We start from the raw sequence: 23,641 nt of genomic DNA on the forward strand, positions 1-23,641 counted from the left end.
GAGCCTTATTTTGTCCTTTGGCATGATCTGTTCCCTGATTTCACTACAGTCAAGCTTGCTTTGAAGTTGTAGACAAATATCAACCACTTGGATCATATGTGTCCCAAAGAATGTGGTTTCTCAGGTATGAGCAATCTATCAATCCTCTGCTCTCCTTCCACTTTGGCACTGTGACAGTTCTAGCAAAGTTCTTAGGCAGAGATTTTATTTTGTGTCTTGGTTACAGCAGCTCTTACTAAAAGTTTCCGCATTGCCAGTACAAGTTGCAGCTTTCATATCTCAAGGGATTGATGCATTTCTTGATGATCGTGCAAGCATTCCTAATTATGCCTCCAGGTAAATATACTGCTGTCTTCTTGGACAAATGAAAAGTACAAAGAATGTTTATGTGCAGGTCTAGCAGTTCCAAAGTATCTCTTGCAGGCTTAGACACACCTGAGTTACCATCCCCCTCTTACTGGCTGAGAAAGTTGCCCCACCTGATTTGTAAGTTTACCTGCGGTAGTCAGTGGAGTGAGGGTGAGTGGGCACCTCAGCCAGCCAACACTGCATTTAATCTGGTTAGAAGTAGCACAGCAGCTCTTATTTGAAAAACCACTGAGTTCTGAGTTCATTACTACAGGAAAACTCTTCTCCCCTGGGACTCAGAGAACCTTGCTTCAGAGTAGCCCTACCGGCTCAGGAGTCCTGTCAGATAAAATCCATCCTGGAGGAGAATGGCTACCTATGCCCTGCAAATCGCTGGACTGGTGCTTGGTGGTGTTGGAATGGTGGGGACAGTGGCTGTCACCATCATGCCTCAGTGGAGAGTGTCTGCCTTCATTGGAAGCAACATTGTGGTTTTTGAAAACCTCTGGGAAGGACTGTGGATGAATTGCATGAGGCACGCTAATATCAGAATGCAGTGCAAAATCTACGATTCCCTGCTGGCTCTCTCTCCGGACCTACAGGCATCCAGAGGACTGATGTGTGCTGCCTCTGTGCTGTCCTTCCTGGCTTTCATGACGGCAGTCCTTGGCATGAAGTGCACCAGATGCACCGGGGACGATGAGAAGGTGAAGGGTTACATCCTGCTAACGGCTGGAGTAGTCTTCATTGTCACTGGCCTTGTGGTGCTCATCCCTGTGAGCTGGGTTGCCAATTCCATCATCAGAGACTTCTACAACCCAATAGTGGACATTGCCCAAAAACGTGAGCTGGGAGAAGCCCTCTACATAGGCTGGACCACGGCACTGGTGCTGATCGCTGGAGGGGCACTGTTCTGTTGTGTTTCTTGTTGCAATGAAAAAAGCAGTAGCTACAGATATTCCATACCTTCCCACCGAACGACCCAGAAAAGCTATCACATGGAAAAGAAGTCACCGAGTGTGTACTCCAAAAGTCAGTATGTGTAGTTGTGTATATTTTTAAACTAGCTATAAAGCCATGCAGATGACAAAAATATCCACTATTTTCTAAAAATGAACCCCCCCAAAAACGCTGATTTGCTGTTCTTAACTGCCTGCTATCAATTACAGGAACCGTGCATCAGCTCTTCGTGATTCTATAAGCGATTTCAGCCAAATGAGATATTATACACATTGCTCTGATTGTTCTAGAAAGTGCAGTCATTTGTTTTCTAAAATGGTTCGTGCTGTTTTCTCCTTTTATCAGTTACTTCAAAATGACATTGTTAAAGACGATTATTTTACAACTGTGATTTCTTTATGGCATAGCGTTATGCATATAGATGAGAGTGACGTTTTTATGTCGCATAAATAGAGACAGGCTTATATCGTTCTATTTTAAATGAAACACTGATTCATTACACTGAATAAATAGAATTCAACTATTGCTTTTCAGGGGAACCAGGGATAAGATTGAAGAAGGTTAATATTAATTGTTTAAAAACAGCTTAGTGATGAATGCACTTGATTTATAATGAAGGTTAAAATGAAGGCTTTAATCAGCAGTGTAAAGGGAACTAAATGGTTTTTTGAGATCCTATTTTTCAGCCCAGGAGTTAGAAATCCTAACTCCTTTATCCTCATTCCCCAGAGGCCTTCCTTTTCTTGTATATTAAATGAACAGCTTTTAAAAGGGAGCTATTTTGTCAAGGGGCTTTGCATTCAAACTGCTTTTCCAGAGCTATACTGAGAAGAAAGATAAAACTATAGTCTTAGAAACATTAAAGACTTCAGGAAGGTGAAAAATTTTTTTCCTCTTTTTAAGTTTTTGTGGCTGGAGAAGGATACATTTTGACAAGAAATCATATATGTATATGTATATTTTAATAACTATTTGTATACAGACTTTGGGTTTTCATTAATGTAAATAACAGAAGAGAAAAATAATATGTCTTTATTTGCTTACTAAAAAACAAAACTGAGCTGTCCCTTGTGAACTGTATCTTCTCCTATGTGGATACTTCAGTCAAAATTGTCCTTTAAGTCCTTCAAAGATAAAATTTTTTTTAATTTGTTCCATTTTTGTTCAACTTTACTAAGGTATAGAATTACTCTATCTTGTGTTTTCCCCAAATTTGATCCAACAGTTAACGGATTTGAAAGTTTGTATCTACATTTTTCTACCTTAAACAACTATGTATGTTACCTGCTTTATGTCTTTTGTATTAATAAATTGTGCCTTTTTATATTAAGTTTATAGTCTTTCATTATTCTCCACTTTTTCTATTTTGTTAACTTGTAGAGTTTAAAAACTTGATATTTTCATCTTTGCAGTTTTGAAAAAAGACTATCAAAGTCACATTTTAAAGATAAAGTTAGATTCAGCATTAATTTTTGAGAATATAAAGTATCATATATCATTTAACAACCTTACAATGATTGGATTCCCATACTAATATTTGATGCAGATATTTGTAATTTATTAAGATAATGCTATAAGTTACCCCCCAAAAATCTATATCCTATAAATATTATGTTTGTAATAGCCATTTATGTAAAAAATTTCTATAGCTAAATATGTTTCTACCTCTGAGAAGTAGTGTTAATTAATAACAGTGGGTAATGTCTTAGGGACATGGATTATATACTAGGACCTCTACTTCTTTATATGAATTATATCATTAAATCTTTTATGAGATTGATATGATTAGTTCAATGAGGGCCCCTCAGAACAGTTTACTGATTACCCAATAGAGTCAGGAGAAAAAATAAGGACTGTCTGATTTCACAGTCCATGCTCTTTTTCTTCAGGGCAAGTAGATTTTCTTCAGCAATGTCTAGTTTACAAACTGATTTTTGTATGTGAAAATGACTTGCTTAACTACTGTTAGTTGTGAAAACTTTTAGTGTTTTTCTGAGATTGGTGATTTTCCAATAGCCTAATACTAATTTACCTTAGGCAGTTTTGGGTCAAAACATTCATAAGAGCAAAAATAAAGGAAAACTAACTAAGCATTTTGGAGAAAAAAAGAAAAGTCCAATCTTCTAAGCACCAGCCTTTAATCAAACATCCTTTTTACTTAGAAAGCTCTCCTGGATATCCCAAACTCAGTTTATTCTTTTAATCTTCTTTTCCCTAAAGCAGAATTCTAACATTGCTAGTTTTCTGTGGCATCACCTTTTGAGTATCCCTGAAATCTTTCTCCAACTTTCCACCTTACTAACATCTCTCTTTCCTACCCTCTAGACTTGTGTTACGCCTTCCTCCAGCTATCCTCCATGTTCCTAGCTCAGTTCTTTCTAGAATGCAAGTCAGACCCCATCACGTTCTGCCCATAATCCTTGAAGGAATGCTCCATTGCCTGTAAGGTAAATCCAAATGCCTTAGAAGATGATAAGAGACAAGAAGTAAAATCTGTCTTATAATCTTCATGGCAAACTTTATCACACAGTAACATCAGTGTATAACGAGTATGATAACAATTATAAAATGGATGTCCAAAACTAGAATAATTCATATGCCAAATGTCTTCTTTAATATCCTGAAAAATATGCACTGGTATAAGGAAATGGTTTGACTGGTGACAAATTATGTGCAGAAAGGATGTTTGATATTCTAGTCTTATGGAGGAAAAATGTGGTGTGACAAAAAGAACACAGGGAGGTGGGGGGTATAGTTTTATGCCCTCAGCTTACAGGTGGACTTTTTCCTCTTTCATACTGTACCACCTGCAGCCCCTACCCTGAACCACTTCTGCTGAATCTGTATCCAAAATGACCCCCTCCCACACTGCAAAAATTGGTATTAAGCTGCATTACCTTAAGTGCTAGGGATATGGGGATGGCCAAGACAGTTTTTGTTCTCAAAGAATTTTCAGTCTAACCAGAGACAAGAGCAAGAAATGTAGCCTTCATTGCAAGCCTCCCAGGTGCTTGGCCTTTTCTTTTCTTACCACATCAATCCTCTAAGAATTCTATGAATTACTTAAGAAATCATGAGAATACTGAGTATCAAAGATTATATATATATATATATATATATATATATATATATATATATCCCCTAATCCAAGAGGCTGTACTCTTCCTACTGTAATATTGTCCAGAGACATCTCTCCCAGAGTTAACCTTCTGCACAATAAATGTCATCTCACTGTCCCAGCTCCAAGCCTCCCTATGACTCACTGGTCCCAGCACCCTTTCCCCCTGAGTCCCAGGGTGGACCTCATCATCAGTCTTTGCTACCCCTAAGCTCCTCTCTCTCCTCCCTCCCAACTTCTACAGAATTTACTGATTCTCAGTTCCTGATATCCATTACCTTTTTCCTTGGAATATATTCTATTTTTTAGACTCATATCATATTTCAAATTCACCAGGCCTCCTTCCTTTCCCTGAGAAGGCCTCCAAGAGCTGCTGGAACAATATCCCTGCAAGCCCTTCCTCCCCACTCTGATCCCACCTCCCACTGTGCAAAGCAGAGCAGTAGCTGGGACCCAGCCAACAGGCAAAGCAAAGAGACCAGCTTTATGCAAACCTTCAGGCCCTGCCAGATTCCAGAAGGAAAGAGCAGTACTGTGTTCAATTCTGAGAGTCATGAGAAGCAAGAGATTCCTGGTGCAGAGGCCCAAGGCTAGGCCCAAAGCCCTGTGCTGGGGTGAGACAGGCAGGAAGAGAAATGTGGGCCTTACCTGCTTCATAAATAGTCTTTGAAGGAGGGTGGCATTTGTACACCTGTGTAGTCTCAAGGTGGATAATCAGGGCCAGCAAAACTGTGGGAGACTCAAGTACAGGGTATCTTCTTGCTTGTCCTGGGGCCTCAGAGAGAACTGTCACTAAGAGTGAGGATATTGAGAGAGAGAGAGAGAGAGAGAGAGAGAGAGGGAGGCAGAGAGGGTACATCCCAGGGCCCCAGGAGAGAGACAGCAACTTTCAGGTCATTAGATCACCAGCCAACAATGAGAATCCCTGTCACCCTACGGTGGGCTATTGCTAATTACAACAACTTAACTTCCACAAGAAAAGAGATCCTAGAATCACTTAACACCAAATGGGACTCAATAAACAGAAAAAGGAAGTGTAAACTGAGTGCCCACAACTGGCAGAGGATCTTTGAGGAAATGATCTCCTGGGAAAGAGAGATGTCTTACACAAACAAACTCTAGCTGTAAGAGCCAAAGGGAGGTTGAATCATAGAATTAAAGAGCTTCTTTTTCCTGAAATAACAGAACTTTCACATTTAAAAAGTCTGCAGGGAAGGAAGCCTTGAGGGAGGTCAGTGCTGTGGGAAAAACTGGAGGTTTGGAAGATCAAGTAGAAGAAAAGCTCCAAACACAGAGCAATCACAGAAAAAGTTAAGGAGAAAAAGATGTAACTCATAAGGAAAAATATAAAGAACTTGGAGAACAAGTTCAAGGACCTAAGGGGCAAATTCAGAGAGAGGAATAAAAAATAGATGAAAGCAGTGGCAATCACTTAAAGAAAAAAAAAAAAAAAAAAGGTTGATGGTAAAAAAAAAAGAAGTCTCAAACTTATACAAAGACTCATTGAGGGCCTGAGAAAACTAAAAAAAAAAAACTATTAAAGTCTTAAATTCCAAGCTCAAAAAGAAAGTATGCAATCACCAATCATAAGAAATTACCTAACAGCCAAAACAAGAAAAACATACTACTTCTGGCAAATATTTCAACCACAAACCTAGAAGCTAGATGATGGTGGATTAAAAATTAAAGAAAATGAGAGAGCAAAGACCATAATCCAATAAGTCTTTTTCAAACAAAAACTACATTTCCCTCTTAATGAGAAAGAAAGACATTTTGTGGCTAGCCCAAGATCCAGCAGCTGTGTCACTCATATGGCTGATCTGGAGGAAATACGGAAGCAATGAATCATTAAAGAGACCGCAAGAAGGGGAAGTTAGAAAGGAGAGGAACCTTGGTTGGCCATGACTCTTGCAGTAGACAGAAGGAATTGTTTGGACAAGAACTGAGAGGAGGGTTTGAAGGTTTCCAGTTGCCGTCTTCTGGTACTCTTCTCAACATCAATGTCCAGGAAACCACTACAAATATGTCAAGGTTGATCCTCAAGTTCTAAACTGCTGTTTTCCCAGTCCTGCGGATAAGTTCAACATATTCAGCATGGGAAACAAAACAAAACAAAGAACATCTAAAAATCTAGCCTCAGACTTCTTGTTTCTTTTCATCTTCTGCCACAGGGTCCATAGTGTCCACATTCTAGCCTTGTCAGATTCCATGTCATGTCTTTGCCATCCAGGAATTCTTCCCTACAGACCTTGCTCATCTGCAATGCCCTTGTCTTCTTTTATTGTCAGGTGTGGTTGATCCCTTGACACTGCTTATCCTGGCCACCACCTCTAGCTGCAAGCAATCACCATCCCTGTGCCAGCTCCAGCTCAGTGCAGCCCAGTCCAGCTGTGAGATAGATGTATACCAACTGACCCTGCTTCTCCATTCTGGGAAGGACACTTGGTCTTTGATAGACAAAGAGGTTTATGGGCTTCCTCCTTGTCCCTCAAATCACCTTCAATTGTAAATCTTCTCTCTGCCCCACACCCCTTTTCCTGACTCCTTTCCAAATTCCAAGAAATTTATATGAAAATATGGGAAACAGAAAGAATCTTTTATAAAAAGAAAAACAAAGCAAATAAACAAACAAAAAACAGAATTGAGCATTGTCCTAATTCACGAAAGAATGTATACAACCTTTCTTACCAATGGGTTAAAAAAAATTGGCTTTTCTTGTTTATTTTTAATTTTTAAAGGATAAACTGTATTAATACAGTCAGCAAAACAAAGTAAAATAAACAAACAAAAAATAGTCCATCCATATACCCAGCTCTTTCTTAACTGTTTTTTCTCCTGATACCCCACCCTCCTTATTAGCCACTAGCCTCAAAAATCATTAACTTTGTAGCTCAGGGTTGCTTCTTTCATGGGTTACTTCTGCATTTTTCAATTGATATGTGGGAGGGGTGGTGGGAAGGAATGAAGCCCAAGGTTGAAGACTATTTTTTCTTTGTTTTTTTGTATGCAACCTAGTAAGAATGTAGTTGTGCAAGCATCATAAGTGAATAATCTTTCTCCCTCTATTTTTTTCTGAATTGGGCCAGATTTCACACACATTCTTTTTGTTTTTGAAAGTGGAGATGTGGGTAGATATTTCTCCATAGCAATACAAAGGTCCTCTTTGAAGAAGGAACTGTTATTTATTAGATGTTAAATTATAGAAATGCTTTAGAAATAAAACTGCCCTCCAACTTTAAAGGTGAAAAACCCTCTGAGGGAAAGGAAGACACCCATACTTACAACCCAACTGTGATCTAACACTGAATCTTGATACAATGCTTTTACTTTTATCAAAGAAGAATGAAGAGAGAAAAAATATTCTGCACTGAGCTCAGAAATCTGGTAATTTCTTGATGTGAAACAAACTATCCCCAAACTTGGTGACTTAAAAAAACAACCATTTTATATATCATGACTTTGTGGGTTAGGAAATCAGATAGCACTCAGGTGGCCTGGGGCACTGACTTCAGCTGGTAGCTGGGGTCTAGAGTCAACAACATCTCTGCTCTCTGCCTCACCCTTGGCAATGACATCTGGAAATGTGGATTCAGATGGGCTCTTCTACCCATACATGTGGTCTTCTTCGTGTCTTTCTAACAAGATAGTCAGACATCTAGCCTGGTGGCTGAGGGCTCTAAGGAACCAAGTGGAAAAACACCAATCCTTTTAGGAGGTCTGGCATCTTTTCTACCATTTGTAATTGGTCAAAGATATTTGATGTCCCTGGGAGGAGCATCAAATAATCTGGGGCCATCTTTTTTTTTTTTTTTAACATCTTTAATGGAGTATAATTACTTTACAGTGGTGTGTTAGTTTCTGCTTTATAACAAAGTGAATCACTTATACATATATATATATATCCCCATATCTCTTCCCTCTTGCATCTCCCTCCCACCCTCCCTATCCCACTCCTCTAGGTGGTCACAAAGCACCGAGCTGATCTCCCTGTGCTATGTGGCTGCTTCCCACTAGCTATCTATTTTACGTTTGGTAGTGTATATATGTCCATGCCACTCTCTCACTTCCTCCCAGCTTACCCTTCCCCCTCCCCGTGTCCTCAAGTCCATTCTCTTCATCTGTGTCTGCGTCTTTATTCCTGTCCTGCCTCTGGATCCATCTTTAATCCACTCTAGGCAAAAGGTGGGGTTTAAAGAACTTGAAGAGAAATGTTTCTTTCCAATGGACTTACTTCTTGAAACTAAGGCATAGTTTAAAAGGCGTGTTTTGTATTTAAAATGAAATAAAAAGAATTTGACTTTTTTATTAAACAAAAGCTGGTGCAAGGAAAAATACAAATTAAATATGAGCTTTAATTCTCCCTGTTGAAAATAAAGGAAGAAATTTTCTCTCCTCTCCTTTACCTTAGAGTTTTATTTTAGAAAACTTGTGTTTTCTCCTCTTTCGGAAGGTATATAAATTCTTTAAAAAACTAGAGAGCTTTTTGTCAGCTCTATGAACCAAGAATGTTTTTCTCTAGGACCTAGGTGCCCTGTCTTTGAAATGTAAACATCACTATCTTCCAGTTTCTGTCAGCAAAAAGGAGCCTAACTTTAGTGGGTATCTTGTTCCATGTTGCAAAACAGCCTCCTGCCATAAAGATGTGAGAATCTTGTTTCTCCTCTGGATAAAGAAAATTAGCTAACGTAGATGGTCACCCTAATTACCAGGTAAATTGAGGATGAACTATGTGTGACGAAGGCACTCTCAAATCCTTTTACTTGAAAGATTCTTAAATATTTATCCTGAAAATATGTATGCACTTGGTGGTATCTTTGTGGCTCTACAGAAAGGTAAGATTTCTTTCTGTCTTTGCAGCCACTTAGCAGATTGCCTGTGATGCATGTCACATTATGGTTTAATGCTTATTCGATAATGAAACTATTTTCTTTCTCTGCTACCTTTGTGGACAGGTTTTCTGGGTTGGAAGATTTTGTTTTTAATTATATTTCCCCAACACAGGCCAAGATAAGAAAAAAGACAGATGACAAAAATTTCCATAATCTAGAAATTTATGCTTAGTAATAATCAGAGATGTTCCCAAATGTTTTGTAAAGTTGTGTTCATTTGAGAACTACTTATAATGGTGAAAATTTGGAAACATTCTAAGTGTCCCACAGAGAAAGGTTAAATGTTAGTGTATCTGTTCACTCAGTTGTATGTCTTCCTGCTGTTGAGGAATCCTTAATGACCTAAATATTGTTATGAAAATAGAATAAAAACAGTTAAAGAATTCCTTATTCACCATAACCCTGATTAATAGTTTCTCTCTCTCTCTCTCCTTCTTACATACATACACACAAACAGATGAAACCACACCCAAATAAAAGGAAATGGCTGGAGAGAAAATAAAATGGTTAAACTGTAAACTTCTGTGTGATTACTGTTTTTTTAAAAAAATTTTCTGTGCTTCCATTTTTTAATGAGCAAATATTTTCATAGTGAGAAAAATTAATAAACTTATAAAAGCATATTTTAAGGATAGAAGTATATAAAAAACAGTAGATAGTTGATAACTTGGCAGAAAAATCAAAACAGGACTGTCGAGGAAAGGGATGAGAAAAGATCATTAAATTCTGAGGAAAATAATAAAAATATGAGAAAAAAATGGAAAAATTAATGATCTAGCTTGAAAAAAGTTTTATATTTTAAATTTAACTAAAGGATTTTGGAAATATCCAAATTAAAAAAAAATCAGTTAAACAACTATACATTGTATGTTTGATTTCTACCCTTAAATAACAACACAATGTTTTTTTTTTTTAATTTCATTTTGCCCTTTGACCTTGTTTTTCATTTACCCTTTTAAGCCATCTGTATTCCATAGAGAGAATTCACTTTTTCTTTTTAGCATGCAACAGGCAAATATAAACTTTTAATTTCCCAAGTAGCTAATTTTTCAGTCCCATTTGTTAAATAATCCATTCTCTATAGTTTGCTGATGCATTATTTATCAAGTAGTAAATGCATACATATCTCACTATCTGTTTCTGGGCAATTTATTCTGCTTCATTGATCCTGGATCTTTTAAAAGTAGATTATCACTAACTGATGTAAATGCCAGTGGTTTTATCAAGTCTGTGGATACTTGTCTTCAATATACTACTTCATATTCTACTGACTTCTAATGGAAATACTTTCACAGAATGCTTGCCCCAGTTCACTGCACAATAAGTGCTGAGAAGAAAATATCACATTAATAATGAGGAGACTCAGATGAAAACTAACTTTCCTTCTTTCTTTCTTTCTTTCTTTCTTTCTCTCTCTCTCTCTCTCTCTCTCTGTTTCTCTTTCTTCTTATCTTAGAAACAGGTGTACTCAGGTACTATCTTGGTCCCATCTATTCTTGTAAATTTCAAATCAACTGTGACATAAAAACAGTTTTGACTTAGAACACAGATAGCATTATTCACATGGAGAGGGTTTTTATAAATCAAGACTAAATCAAAAGGCCTTTCACCAAAAAATCTATCAGGCCCAATGTAGACGACCAGAACCTCATCCAGGAAGCCAGGATTCCAACGTTTTCTCCAGCTAACTGAGTAGCTTTGAGCAATGTATATAACTAATTCCTGTATTAAACTCCTTTTCCATACTCAGTAGTTTTAAAGGTCATTTCCAAGTCATTTACAAGCAAGAGATAATGTATCTATACAAACAAAATAGAGGAGAGAGTATTTGCTGAATCTCGGCTTCTGAAATTACTTTAAATAATTCAGTCTCCATTTTCTCCCTGATGTGACTTATCCTTCATTTAACATTTCATGAAAATAGGTAAGATCATATCTGCCCTATTTTTATTTATTCATTCAGCAAATATTTATTGAGCTTGTACTATGTATAAGACACTGGGGATTAGGAAATTCATAAACAGCAATCCCAGTCACTCATATAATAAATCACCAACCTTACATTTTAGTGGAGAGAAACAGAAAATGGACATCTATAAAGACAAATATATCAGAAAATGAGTATACAAATGACAATGGCCAAGCCATATATAAAAATAGAACTCTGACCCACAACCTGCAGCAACCTGCCCAAGAAACCATCTCCTTAATCTATAATAAATAGTTGTGGAAGCCAGCCTACTGTAAGTCAGAATTGTAGGGAGTCAAACTACTACCTCTAGTACTAATTCGGGAAGCTAAACAATAACTTCTTTAACAATTGGCCCCAAATGATCAGGATTTGATTAATAACTGACAGTTTCCCTAATTTTTGTCCCTGCTTCCAACTTAAGACCAACCAGAGAAAACCAAACTAACCGATCACATAGGATGTCCCACTTCTAGTGAGCCTACCTGTGCTTTCCCCTTGCCAACAACCCTCCCTCTGGACACACCTGAAGACTTCCCTTTTCCCACTATAAAGCTTTCCTTCTCCTCTGCCTGCCTTTGAGTCTCTGTCAAAACACAAATGGCAGTGGCTGACTTCCTTTGCTATAGCAAGCTCTGAATAATTAGACTTTGCTTTTCTCCTTTGGTTAGTCTTCACTTATTTCCACATATAGAATATAACAAGTTGGGAGAACTATTGAGAAAAATAAATCAGAATCAAGGAATAGGAGCACCTGTCAGGGAGAGCATTTACTTTATTTTGAATGGTCAGGCAAGACTTTTTGAGCAAAGACCTAAAGAAAGTGTGGGTCTGAGCCATGTGGATATCCAGAAAGGGGCATCGCTGTGCAGAGGGGAGAGGAGAGAGCAGCTTCCCCTTTTTCAACCTGGAAGGGGAAGCTGCTCATGCAGTTTGACTAATTCTCATTTTCATCTTCACTTGGCAATAGAGGCAAGGGAGAGAGTGGCCAGGTATGAGTTCGTAGAGGTAGTGAGCTATAGTAAGCTCTTACTCAGAGTAAGAAGTGATGCCTTTGGAGCATTAATCAGAGAAATGACAGGACCTGACTTTGTTTTCAAGGATTATCCTGGATGTAGTGTTGAAGTAACTGCAGGGAACGAGGGTAGAAGCTGGGAGAGCAGATTGCCGTAGTATAGACAGAAGATGACATGGTTTGGATAGTGGTGGAGGTGGGGAAAAGTCATTTGTTTCTGGGTATGTTTGAAGGCAAAACTGACAGATGTGTTGATAAATAGAATCTGAAAGGTTAAATAAAAGGAGAACATGAGGATAAAAACCCAGGTTTTTGTTTTTTGGGTTTTTTTTCACATACTATAAAAGTTATATTTACTTAGAGTAGTCAAACTTATGAATTTTACAACTTCTTTTCAAAGAACCCATAATTAAAGTTAAAAGATAAGTCTTATACTAAGGAAGGATTACAACTCACATAATCCACAAAGATCTCCAGGCAGAATTCTTCAAGAACTCCTACACAACCATAAGAAAAAGAAACATCTTGACAGAAAAATGGGCAATAGGTATGATGCAGAAATTCACAGAAGAAATCAAAGTGGCCAAGAAACAAGGCTTAGTCTTACTGCAATTAGCAAAATGCAAGGTAATGTATCCCCCAATGGAATATTACATTGCAGTTTAAATAAGCAAAGTAGAGCTATAAATCTCAAAAACAATGTTGAGTTTAATAAACTTGTAAAATGTTGATACAATTTATGCCATGTTTGAAATAAGTTAAAGCATGCTATATATTTTAAATACATATACAGTCATGGCAACAAAAATCATAGTTGGGAATGAAACAAGTCTTGGATAGCAGTTATAGTGGTATTTTGAGCCAGATTATACTAGGTTTCCTGAGCCAATTCTGTGCATCTCTTCCTTTTTTCTTAAAAATTTTTATTGTAGTATAGTTGCATCAAGAGGAATGGATAAAGAAGATGTGGTACATATATACAATGGAATATTACTCAGCCATAGAAAGGAACAAAATTGGGTCATTTGTAGTGACGTGGAAGGACCTACAGACTGTCATACATGGTGAACTAAGTCAGAAATAGAAAAACAAATATTGTACATTAACCCATATATGTGCAATCTGAAAAAACTGGTATAGACATTCTTATTTACAAGGCAGAAATAGAGACACAGGCTTAGAAGACATATGTATGGATATCAAAGGTGGGGGATGAATTGGGAGATTGGGATTGACATATATACACTATTGATACTGTGTATAAAATAGATAACTAATGAGAACCTACTGTATAGCACAGGGAATTCTACTCAGTGCTCTGTGGTGACCTAACTGGCAAGGAAATCCAAAAAAGAGGGGATATATGTATATGTGTAGCTGATTCACTTTGCTGTATGGTAGAAACTAACACAACATTGTAAAGCAACTATACTCCAATAAAAATTAAAACAAAAAACAAGGTTTTTGGATTCATGAACTCAGAAGGAGAGTTACCATTGAGAATGGGATAAGAAGTTTGGGGTGGTTGTTTGTAGCAACTGGTAATGTGGTTCTAGTAGTGCTGAATTTGAGATGCCTATAAGATTTTTCAAGGGAAATTATGGAGAGCGCCAGATTGAGGATAAAATATTTGGGTGCTGTCAGCATATAAGAATTAAAACCATCCATAGGGTCACTCTGGAACACTGTGGTGTTTAGAAATTGAGGGAATGAGGAAAATCTCACAAAGGAGAACGAGTAAAGGTGACCAGGGAGATAGGAAAAGAACCAGTAGAGAAAGTGGCACCTCTTACACTAACAAAGCACTGCAAGAATAAGGAAGTTGTCAGCTAGGACAAATCTGATCAGTTAAGTAGGTTGAGAACTAAGAACTGATGATGGATTTAACTATGTGAACATCACCAGTGACTTTTAGGATATATTTTATGGGAGTTGTGAAGGATAAAATAAAATGTTTGAAAAGAGAATGGGAGGGGATAAATTAAAGGTAGCAAGAAGGGGAAACTCTCCTGTCGATTTTTAGTTTAAAAAAAGAGGTGAGAAACAGCAGTAGGAATGGATTGTGTGGTCAGGAGAAAGTTGTGTTTTTCTCTTTCTTTTTAAAAATTTGGTTGTATTGCAGTCGGTTTGAATATTTATGGTAAGCAGAATAACGGCCCACCTAAAATGTCTGTGTCCTAATCTCCAAGGCCCTTGAAATATGTCACTTTACATGGCAAAAAAAAGGATTTTGCAGATCTGATTAAGGATCTTGTGATGCGGGAGATGATGTCCCATTATACACATGGAACCAATGTAATTATTACACAGGCAGATCCAGTGCAATTACAGGAGTCCATATAAGGGAAAGAGGGAGGCATGAGGGCCAGAGAAGGAGAAGTGCTGCAAGTGGAGGAGAGAGAGACAGAGACAGAGAGACAGAGACAAAGAGAAAGAGATTGAGATACAAGGATGCTACATTATGTACTTGAAGATAGAAAAAGAGCCATGAGCTAAGAATGCAGGTAGCCTCTAGGCAGCTATTCTAGGTGGAATAGGAAAAAAAAAAAAAAAAGGAATTCTTCCCTAGAGTCTCTACAGCTCTGCAAATCTATTTTGGAATTCTGGTCCCTAACACTGTAAGATAATAAATTGGTATTCTTTTAAGCCACTAAATTTGTCGTACTTTGTAATAATAGCAATAAGAAACTAATACAGTCCTATTGGGAATGATACAATCAAGAGGGGAAGATGATAATGCAGGAAAGAGATGGCCAACATCTGGAGTGATGACTTTCAACCTATATGTTTGAGATATCAAATAGGATCTGATACATGGGGGATGGACGTAGACAGGATTTCATTAATAGGAGCAGGCTTAGAATAAAATTCAGCTGCAATCAGTTGATAGATTCAGTGGCAGAAGAATTTCCTCCATTTTTTTCACTCACTGAAGCCAAAATCAATGCTATCAGCTAAAATTAGAGAAGTGAGGAGAATGTTGATGAAAAGTAAACAATAGTCCTTCGGGAATGTGGGAAAATAATAGACAAATAATAGACTAGAAAAGAGTAATATGATTGTATGGCAGAAATAAGAACCTGCCTGAAGTTTGCAGCAGTGGATTGTCTCTTTTAATTTTTTTCTTCAGGCATATTTAGCCTCCTGGATTTACTACAGAGTCCATGGAGAGTTGGATTTAATCAAAGCTGAGGTTTTGCCAGAAGAGTAAAACAGAGAAAATTGGGGTTAGAAAGTGAGGGTGTATGCAAGGGAATCTAAGGTGCTTTAGGGAGGAAGTGTGGACATGGTGAAAGTTAGAGGTATTGAAAATGTGGTGAATCAATCAATTGTAGATTTCAGTGGGGTCAAAAACGTTATTGTATAGTATAGGGAGATGATGAAGGTCAGAGAGTGAGAAGTTTGAGTTTAAGCTATGGAGGGAGTGGAGTTAATGAGAATAAAAATGTCTAGGCTGTTCTTCTCTGGGGCTGTACATTAGAATTGCCTGGGGAGTTTAAATCAAAGCTGAATTAAATTAATGTCTCTGGGGATGGAGCCCAGTCATCAGTATTTCCTTACATTTTTCACATATGATGATAATATGCAGGTTGAGTACCATGAAAGTGAGTGGCTGAGATGGAGTGAAAAACAGTACCATTGGAAGCACAGGAGATATGTCTATTGTAAAGATGAATGACATAACATGTAATCAGGAATTGAGCTCTTCCTTGGCAAAGCAATAGGGTAACCTCAGCTGTTTTATGATATAGTTATGGAAACTTTCACCATTATCATAAATTAAGCCTTTGTCTTTTTAGCACAAGGAAGCTGAATTAACTATTTTGCTAAGAAATCTTGGGCAGAATGTTGCCTGGCTGTTGTTAAAGGAATAAGAAATAGATGTTTCTCTCCATTCTCCTCTCCTATTACATATGGGAAATGTTCATATAATTCTAATTTAAAATATTTGACAAATAGATAGACCTAAACTACAAGTTATATGTAACAGTAATTTTGTTTAGAGACATAACAGCTGTAACAAGATCAGACCTAAGACATTACTGGGCACTTAATCAACTGGTGAATAAGATGTAACTCTTATGTGTATATTTCTGCAATAGATACTAAGAGTTGCATGCCCAGAATCTATTTTTCCTTCTTTGCTAAGAGAGTCTCAATTTTGTTTAGGGTAGAAATCTGCTTTTTTAAAACACGCCTCTACCAACACGTCCTTGACCTAGTTTTGTCATGGAACCTATATCTGGCCAGTGAGACTAAGTGGGAGCATTCTAGGTCAGGCTTCAGAAAAAGTTTTGTTTTCTTCTGATAGAGACAGACTCAGGAGCTTGGGTCTTTGCTCCTTTGCACATTTCACCCTTTTGCCTGGAGGTGACACAGCCATTCTGGGACTTTGGGAACAAGTGCCACCTGCTGGGTTGCTGTGAGGAGGAAGCTAGACAGAGCCTCCATCCTCCAGGAATTATCAGAGCAGCTGTGCCAGCCCTGAGCTGCCAAACTCTACCCTTTGTCTTTATGAGAGAATAATAAACATCTTACTTGTTTAAGCAACATTAATAGAATATGTGTTACATAGAGCCAAGTGTAATTTCTAGAAAATATAATTTTCTTCAAAGAGAGAGTTTACAAAATGCCTTCCTTTATCCTTTATTGTAAGTTTAAAAAAAAGACATTTAATCAGTAGATAACGTAAATTATGTTTAAATTATACTTATGCTCATTCATACAATGGAATACAGCACCATTATAAATATGATGAGGTGGACATCAATGTGTAATGACATAAATGTTCATGATAGAGTATTAGGTGGAGAAAAAAAGGATGTATACTAGGCTTTGCCTAACTTATTTTCATCTAAATCTTATCCATTTTTTCTTTTCAGGTCTCTTGTGGTAAGTCATGGTTGCAGTAAAGGGCAAGCCATGGAGGAGATGTGTCTGGAGAACTAGACTATGAAACACCAAAACAACATGAGTCTCCAAAGTCTGGGATTAGTGGCTGCATGTAATGAAGAAAAATGGTACATGTTTATCCTTGAAAATCTCAAGAAACCAACTTTAAATATTTTTTAATCATAATATTATCATTTTTTTCTTTTTTCCTTCTTAAGTTTATTGGATAATAATGTTTTATCAAGATATACCTTGTTATTGTAAAAAATAAACAAACAAAAACAACATAAAAGACTTTTACCTTCAATGTTAGGGAGATCAATTATTGATTGCTATTATTATCCACATAGTACTTAACTTTATTAAATAATGATCAAGGGCTTTTTGTGGAGTGAATTTTTAGAACTCAGAAGACCTTCAGTCAGTCTCCAATTATTTTTCATGTTGGGCTCATTTACTCACAGTCAAAAATAATTTCATAGGAGAGACCATCAAGATGGTGGAGGAGTAAGATGTGGAGATCACCTTCTTCCCCACAAATACATCAGAAATACATCTACATGTAGAACATCTCCTACAGAACACCTACTGAAAGCTGGCAGAAGACTTCAGACTTCCCAAAAGGCAAGAAATTCCCCACGTACCTGGGTAGGGCAAAAGAAAAAAACAGAGACGAAGAATAGGGACTAGACCTGCACCTCGGGGAGGGTGCTGTGAAGGAGGAAAAGTTTCCACACACTAGGAAGCCCCTTCACTGGCAGAGACGGGGGTGGTGGTGACAGGGGAGAAGCACTGGAGCCACAGAGGAGAACGCAACAACTGGGGTGCAGAGGGCAAAGCGGAGAGATTCCCTCATAGAGGATTGGTGCTGACCAGCACTCACCAGCCTGAGAGGCTTGTCTGCTCACCTGCCAGGACAGGTGGGGGCTGGGAGCTGATGCTCGGGCTTTGGAGGTCAGATCCCAGGGAGAGGACTGGGGTTGGCTGTGTGAAAACAGCCTGAAGGGGCTAGTATGCCACAGCTAGCCAGGAGGGAGTCTGGGAAAAAGTCTGGAACTGCCTAAGAGGCAAGAGACCATTGTTTCGGGGTGCACGAGGAGAGGGGATTCAGAATGTCACCTAAACGAGTTCCAGAAATGGGCGAAAGCTGCAACTACCAGCACGGACCCCAGAGATGGGCATCAGACACTAAGGCTGCTGCTGCAGCCACCAAGAAGCCTGTGTGTGAGCATAGGTTACTATCCTCACATCCCCTCCCGAGAGCCTGTGCAGCCTGCCACCGCCAGGGTCCCGTGATCCAGGGACAACTTCCCGGGGAGAACACGGTGCGCCCCAGGCTGGTGCAACGTCACGCTGGCCTCTGCCACTGGAGGCTTGCTCCACATTCCAAATCCCTCCCTCCCCATGGCCTGAGTCAACCAGAGGCCCCTAATCAGGTGCTCCTTTAACCGCATCCTGTCTGAGTGAATAACAGAAGCTCTTGGGTGACCTACACACAGAAGTGGGGCCAATCCAAAACTGAACCCCAGGAGCTTTACAAACAAAGAAGAGAAAGGGAAATCTCTCCCAGCAGCCTCAGGAGGAGCAGATTAAATCTCCACAATCAACTTGATGTACTCTTCATCTGTGGAATACCTGAATAGACAACGAATCATCCCAAAATTGAGGCAGTGGACTTTGGGAGCAACTGTAGATTAGAGTGTGCTTTCTGTGTCTAATTTGTTTCTGGTTTTATGTTTATCTTAGTTTAGTATTTAGAGTTTATTATCATGGGTAGATTTATTTATTGATTTGGTTGTTCTCTTTCTTGTTTTTGTATATATATATATATATTTTTTTTTTTTTTCCTTTTTCTCTTTTTGTGAGTGTGTATGTGTATGCTTCTTGGTGTGATTTTGTCTGTATAGCTTTGCTTTCACCATTTGTCCTCGGATCCTGTGTGTCCATTTTGTTTTTTGATTTTTGTGGGTTTTTTTAGTATAGGTTTTAGTGCTTGTTATCATTGGTGGATTTGTTTTATGTTTTGGTTGCTCTCTTTCTTTTTCATTTTACCTTCTTTTATTACTTTTTAAATTTTTAATAATTTTTTTTAGTTTTTATTTCAATCACTTTTTATTTTATTTTGTTTTGTTTTTTCTTTCTTTCTTTCTTTTTTTTTTTCTCCCTTTTCTTCTGAGCTGTGTGGCTGACAGGGTCTTGGTGCTCTGGCCAGGTGGACATTGGTCCACCAGAAACCTTCTGGCTCCACATAATAGCAAACGGCGAAAACTCTCCCAGAAATCTCCATCTCAACACTAAGACCCAGCTCCACTCAATGACTAGCAAGCTACAGTGCTGGACACACTATGCCAAACAACTAGCAAGACAGAAACACAACCCCACCCATTAACAGAGAGGCTGCCTAACAAGAGAATAAAGACACAGACACTCCAAAACACGCCATTGGACATGGTCCTGCCCACCAGAAAGACAAGATCCAAACTTATCCACCAGAACACAGGAACCAGTCCCCTCCACCAGGAAGCCTATACAACCCAGTGAATCAACATTAGCCACTGGGAGCAGACACCAAAAACAATGGGAACTATGAACCTGCAGTCTGCAAAAAGAGACCCCAAACACAGTAAGTTAAGCAAAATGAGAAGACTGAGAAACACATAACAGATGAAGGACCAAGGTAAAAACCCATAAGACCAAACAAATGAAGAGGAAATAGGCAGTGTACCTGAAAAAAATCAGAGTAATGATACTAAAAATGATCCAAAATCTTGGAAATAGAATGGAGAAAATACAAGTAACATTTAACAAGGATCTAGAAGTACTAAAGAGCAAAAAACAATGATGAACAACACAATAAATGAAATTAAAAATCCTATAGAAGAAATCAATAACAGAATAACTGAGGCAGAAGAGCAGGTAAGTGACCTGGAAGATGAAATAGTGGAAATAACTACTGCAGAGCAGAATAAAGAAAAAAGAATGAAAAGAATTGATGACAGTCTCAGAGACCTCTGGGACAATATTAAATGCACCAACATTTGACTTATAGGGGTCCCAGAAGAAGAAGAGAAAGAGACTGAGAAAATATTTGAAGAGATTAAACTTGAAAACTCCCCTAATATGGGAAAGGAAATAGTTACTTGAGTCCAAGAAGCACAGAGAGTCCCATACAGGATAAATCCAAGGAGAAACATGCTAAGACAGATATTAATCAAACTATCAAAAGTTAAATACAAGGAAAAAATATTAAAAGCAGCAAGGGGAAAGCAGCAAATAATATACAAGGGAATCTCCACAAGGTTAAGAGCTGATCTTTCAGCAGAAACTCTGCAAGCCAGAAGGGAGTGGCAGGACATATTTAAAGTGATGAAGGAGAAAAACCTACAACCAAGATTACTCTACCCAGCAAGGATCTCATTCAGATTCAATGGGCAAATTGAAACCTTTACAGACAAGCAAAAGCTAAGAAAATTCAGCAGCAGCAAACCAGCTTTACAACAAATGCTAAAGGACCTTCTCTAGGCAGGAAACACAAGAGAAGGAAAAGACTTACATAAACAAACCCAAAACAATTAAGAAAATGGGAATAGGAACATACATATCGATAATTACCTTAAATGTAAATGGATTAAATGCTCCAACCAAAAAACATAGACTGGCTGAATGGATGAAAAAAGAAGATCAATATATATGCTGTCTACAAGAGACCCACTTAAGACCTAGGGAAACATACAGACTGAAACTGAGGGGATGGAAACTGATATTCCATGCAAATAGAAATCAAAAGAAAGTTGGAGTAGCAATTCTCATATCAGACAGAATAGACTTTAAAATAAAGACTATTACAAGAGGCAAAGAAGGACACTACATAATGATCAAGGGATCAATCCAAGAAGAAGATATAACAATTGTAAATACTTATGCACCCAACATAGGAACACAACAATACATAAGGTAAATGCTAGCAGCCATAAAAGAGGAAATTGACTGTAACACAATCATAGTAGGGTACTTTAATACCCCACTTTCACCAATCGACAGATCATTCAAAATGAAAATAAATAAGGAAACACAAGCCTTCAATGATACATTAAACAAGATGGACTTAATTGATATTTATAGGACATTCCATGCAAAAACAACAGAATACACTTTCTTCTCAAGTTCTTATGGAACATTCTACAGGGTAGATGATATATTGTGTCACAAATCAAGTTTTGGTAAACTTAAGCAGACTAATATCATATCAAGTATCCTTTCTGACCACAATGCTATGAGACTATATATCAATTACAGGAAAAAATATGGAAAAAATTCAAATACAAGGAGGCTAAACAATACACTAATAAATAATCAAGAGATCACTGAAGAAATCAAAAACGAAATAAAATTCTACCTAGAAACAAATGACAATGATAACACGATGACCCAAAACCTATGGGATGCAGCAAAAGCAGTTCTAAGAGGGAAGTTTACAGCAATACAGTCCTACCTCAAGAAACAAGAAACATCTCAAATAAACAACCTAACCCTACACCTAAAGCAATCAGAGAAAGAAGAATAAAAAAAACCCCAAAGTTAGCAGAAGGAAAGAAATCATAAAGAAGATCAGAAATAAATGAAAAAGAAATGAAGGAAATGATAGCAAAGATCAATAAAACTAACAGATGGTAATTTGAGAAGATAAACAAAATTGATAAACCACTAGCCAGACTCATCAAGAGAAAAAGGGAAAAGACTTAAATCAATAGAATTAGAAATGAAAAAGAAGTAACAACTGACACTGCATAAATACAAAGGATCATGAGAGATTACTACAAGCAACTAGGTGCCAATCAAATGAACAACCTGGAAGAAATGGACAAATTCTTAGAAAAGCACAACATTCCGAGACTGAACCAGGAAGAAATAGAAAATATAAACAGATCAATCACAAGCACTGAAATTGAGACTGTGATAAAAATCTTCCAACAAAAAAATCCCAGGACCAGATGGCTTCAAAGGAGAATTCTATCATTTAGAGAAGAGCTAACACCTATCCTCCTCAAAATATAGAACTCCTACCTCCAAAATATAGCAGAGGGAAGCACACTCCCAAATTCATTATATGAGGCCAATATCACCCTGATAACAAAACCAGACAAAGGTTTCACAAAGAAAAACTACAGACCAACATCACTGATGAATATAGATGCAAAAATCCTCAACAAAATGATAGCAAACAGAATCCAACAGCACAATAAAAGGATCATACACCATGATCAAGTGGGATTTATCTCAGGAATTCAAGGAATCTTCAATATATGCAAATCAATCAATGTGATACGCCATATTAACAAACTGAAGGAGAAAAACCATATGATCATCTCAAAAGATGCAGAAAAAGCTTTTGACAAAATTCATCACCAATTTATGGTAAAAACCCTTCAGAAAGTAGGCATAGAGGGAACTTACCTCAACGTAATTAAGGCCATATATTAAAAACCCACAGCCAACATCATTCTCAATGGTGAAAAACTGAAACCATTTCCTCTAAGAAAAGGAACAAGACAAGGTTTTCCACTCTCACCACTATTATTCAACATAGTTTTGTAAGTTTTAGCCACAACAATCAGAGAAGAAAAAGAAATAAAAGCAATCCAAATCAGAAAAGAAGAGGTAAAGCTGTCACTGTTTGCAGATGACATGATACTCTACATAGAGAATCCTAAAGATGCTACCAGAAAACTACTAGAGCTAATCAATGAATTTGGTAAAGTAGCAGGATACAAAATTATTGCACAGTAATCTCTTGCATTCCTATACAATAATGATGAAACATCTGAAAGAGAAATTAAGGAAACATTCCCATTTACATGGCAACAAAAGGAATAAAATACCTAGGAATAAATCTACCTATGGGGACAAAAGACCTGTATGCAGAAAAATAGAAGACCCTGACGAAAGAAATTAAAGATGATACAAACAGATGGAGAGATATACTATGTTCTTGGATTGGAAGAATCAACATTGTGAAAATGACTATACTCCCCAAAACAATCTACAGATTCAATGCAATCCCTGTCAAACTACCAATGACAGTTTTCACTGAACTAGAACAAAAAATCTCACAATTTGTATGGAAACACAAAAGACACCGAATAGCCAAAGTAATCTTGAGAAAGAAAAGTGGAGTTGGAGGAATGAGGCTCCTGGACTTCAGACTATACTACAAAGCTGCAGTAATCAAGACAGTATGGTACTGGCACAAAAACAGAAATATAGAGCAATGGAACAGGATTGAAAGCCCAGAGATAAACCCCTGCACACTTGGTCACCTTTTCTTTGATAAAGGAGGCAAGAATATACAATGGAGAAAAGAGAGCCTTTTCAATAAGTGGTGCTGGGAAAATTGGACAGCTACATGTAAAAGAATGAAATTAGAACAATCCCTAACACCATACACAAAA

General features: G+C 37.6%; 1 protein-coding gene across 1 annotated transcript; it reads left to right on the forward strand.

The window, feature by feature from the left end:
• The first annotated feature begins 492 nt into the window (after positions 1–492).
• Positions 493–2,855, forward strand: CLDN8 (claudin 8). The gene has a single exon (XM_022574391.2). It carries the CDS (start codon positions 717–719, stop codon positions 1,392–1,394), a length of 678 nt encoding a protein of 225 aa, XP_022430099.1. The 5' UTR covers positions 493–716; the 3' UTR covers positions 1,395–2,855.
• Positions 2,856–23,641: the final 20,786 nt, after the last annotated feature.

This window comes from Delphinapterus leucas, chromosome 4, assembly GCF_059928025.1.
Source record: "Delphinapterus leucas isolate spDelLeu-1000000601 "Yukka" chromosome 4, BTC_Dleu_Yukka2, whole genome shotgun sequence".
Classification (NCBI taxonomy): domain Eukaryota; kingdom Metazoa; phylum Chordata; class Mammalia; order Artiodactyla; family Monodontidae; genus Delphinapterus; species Delphinapterus leucas.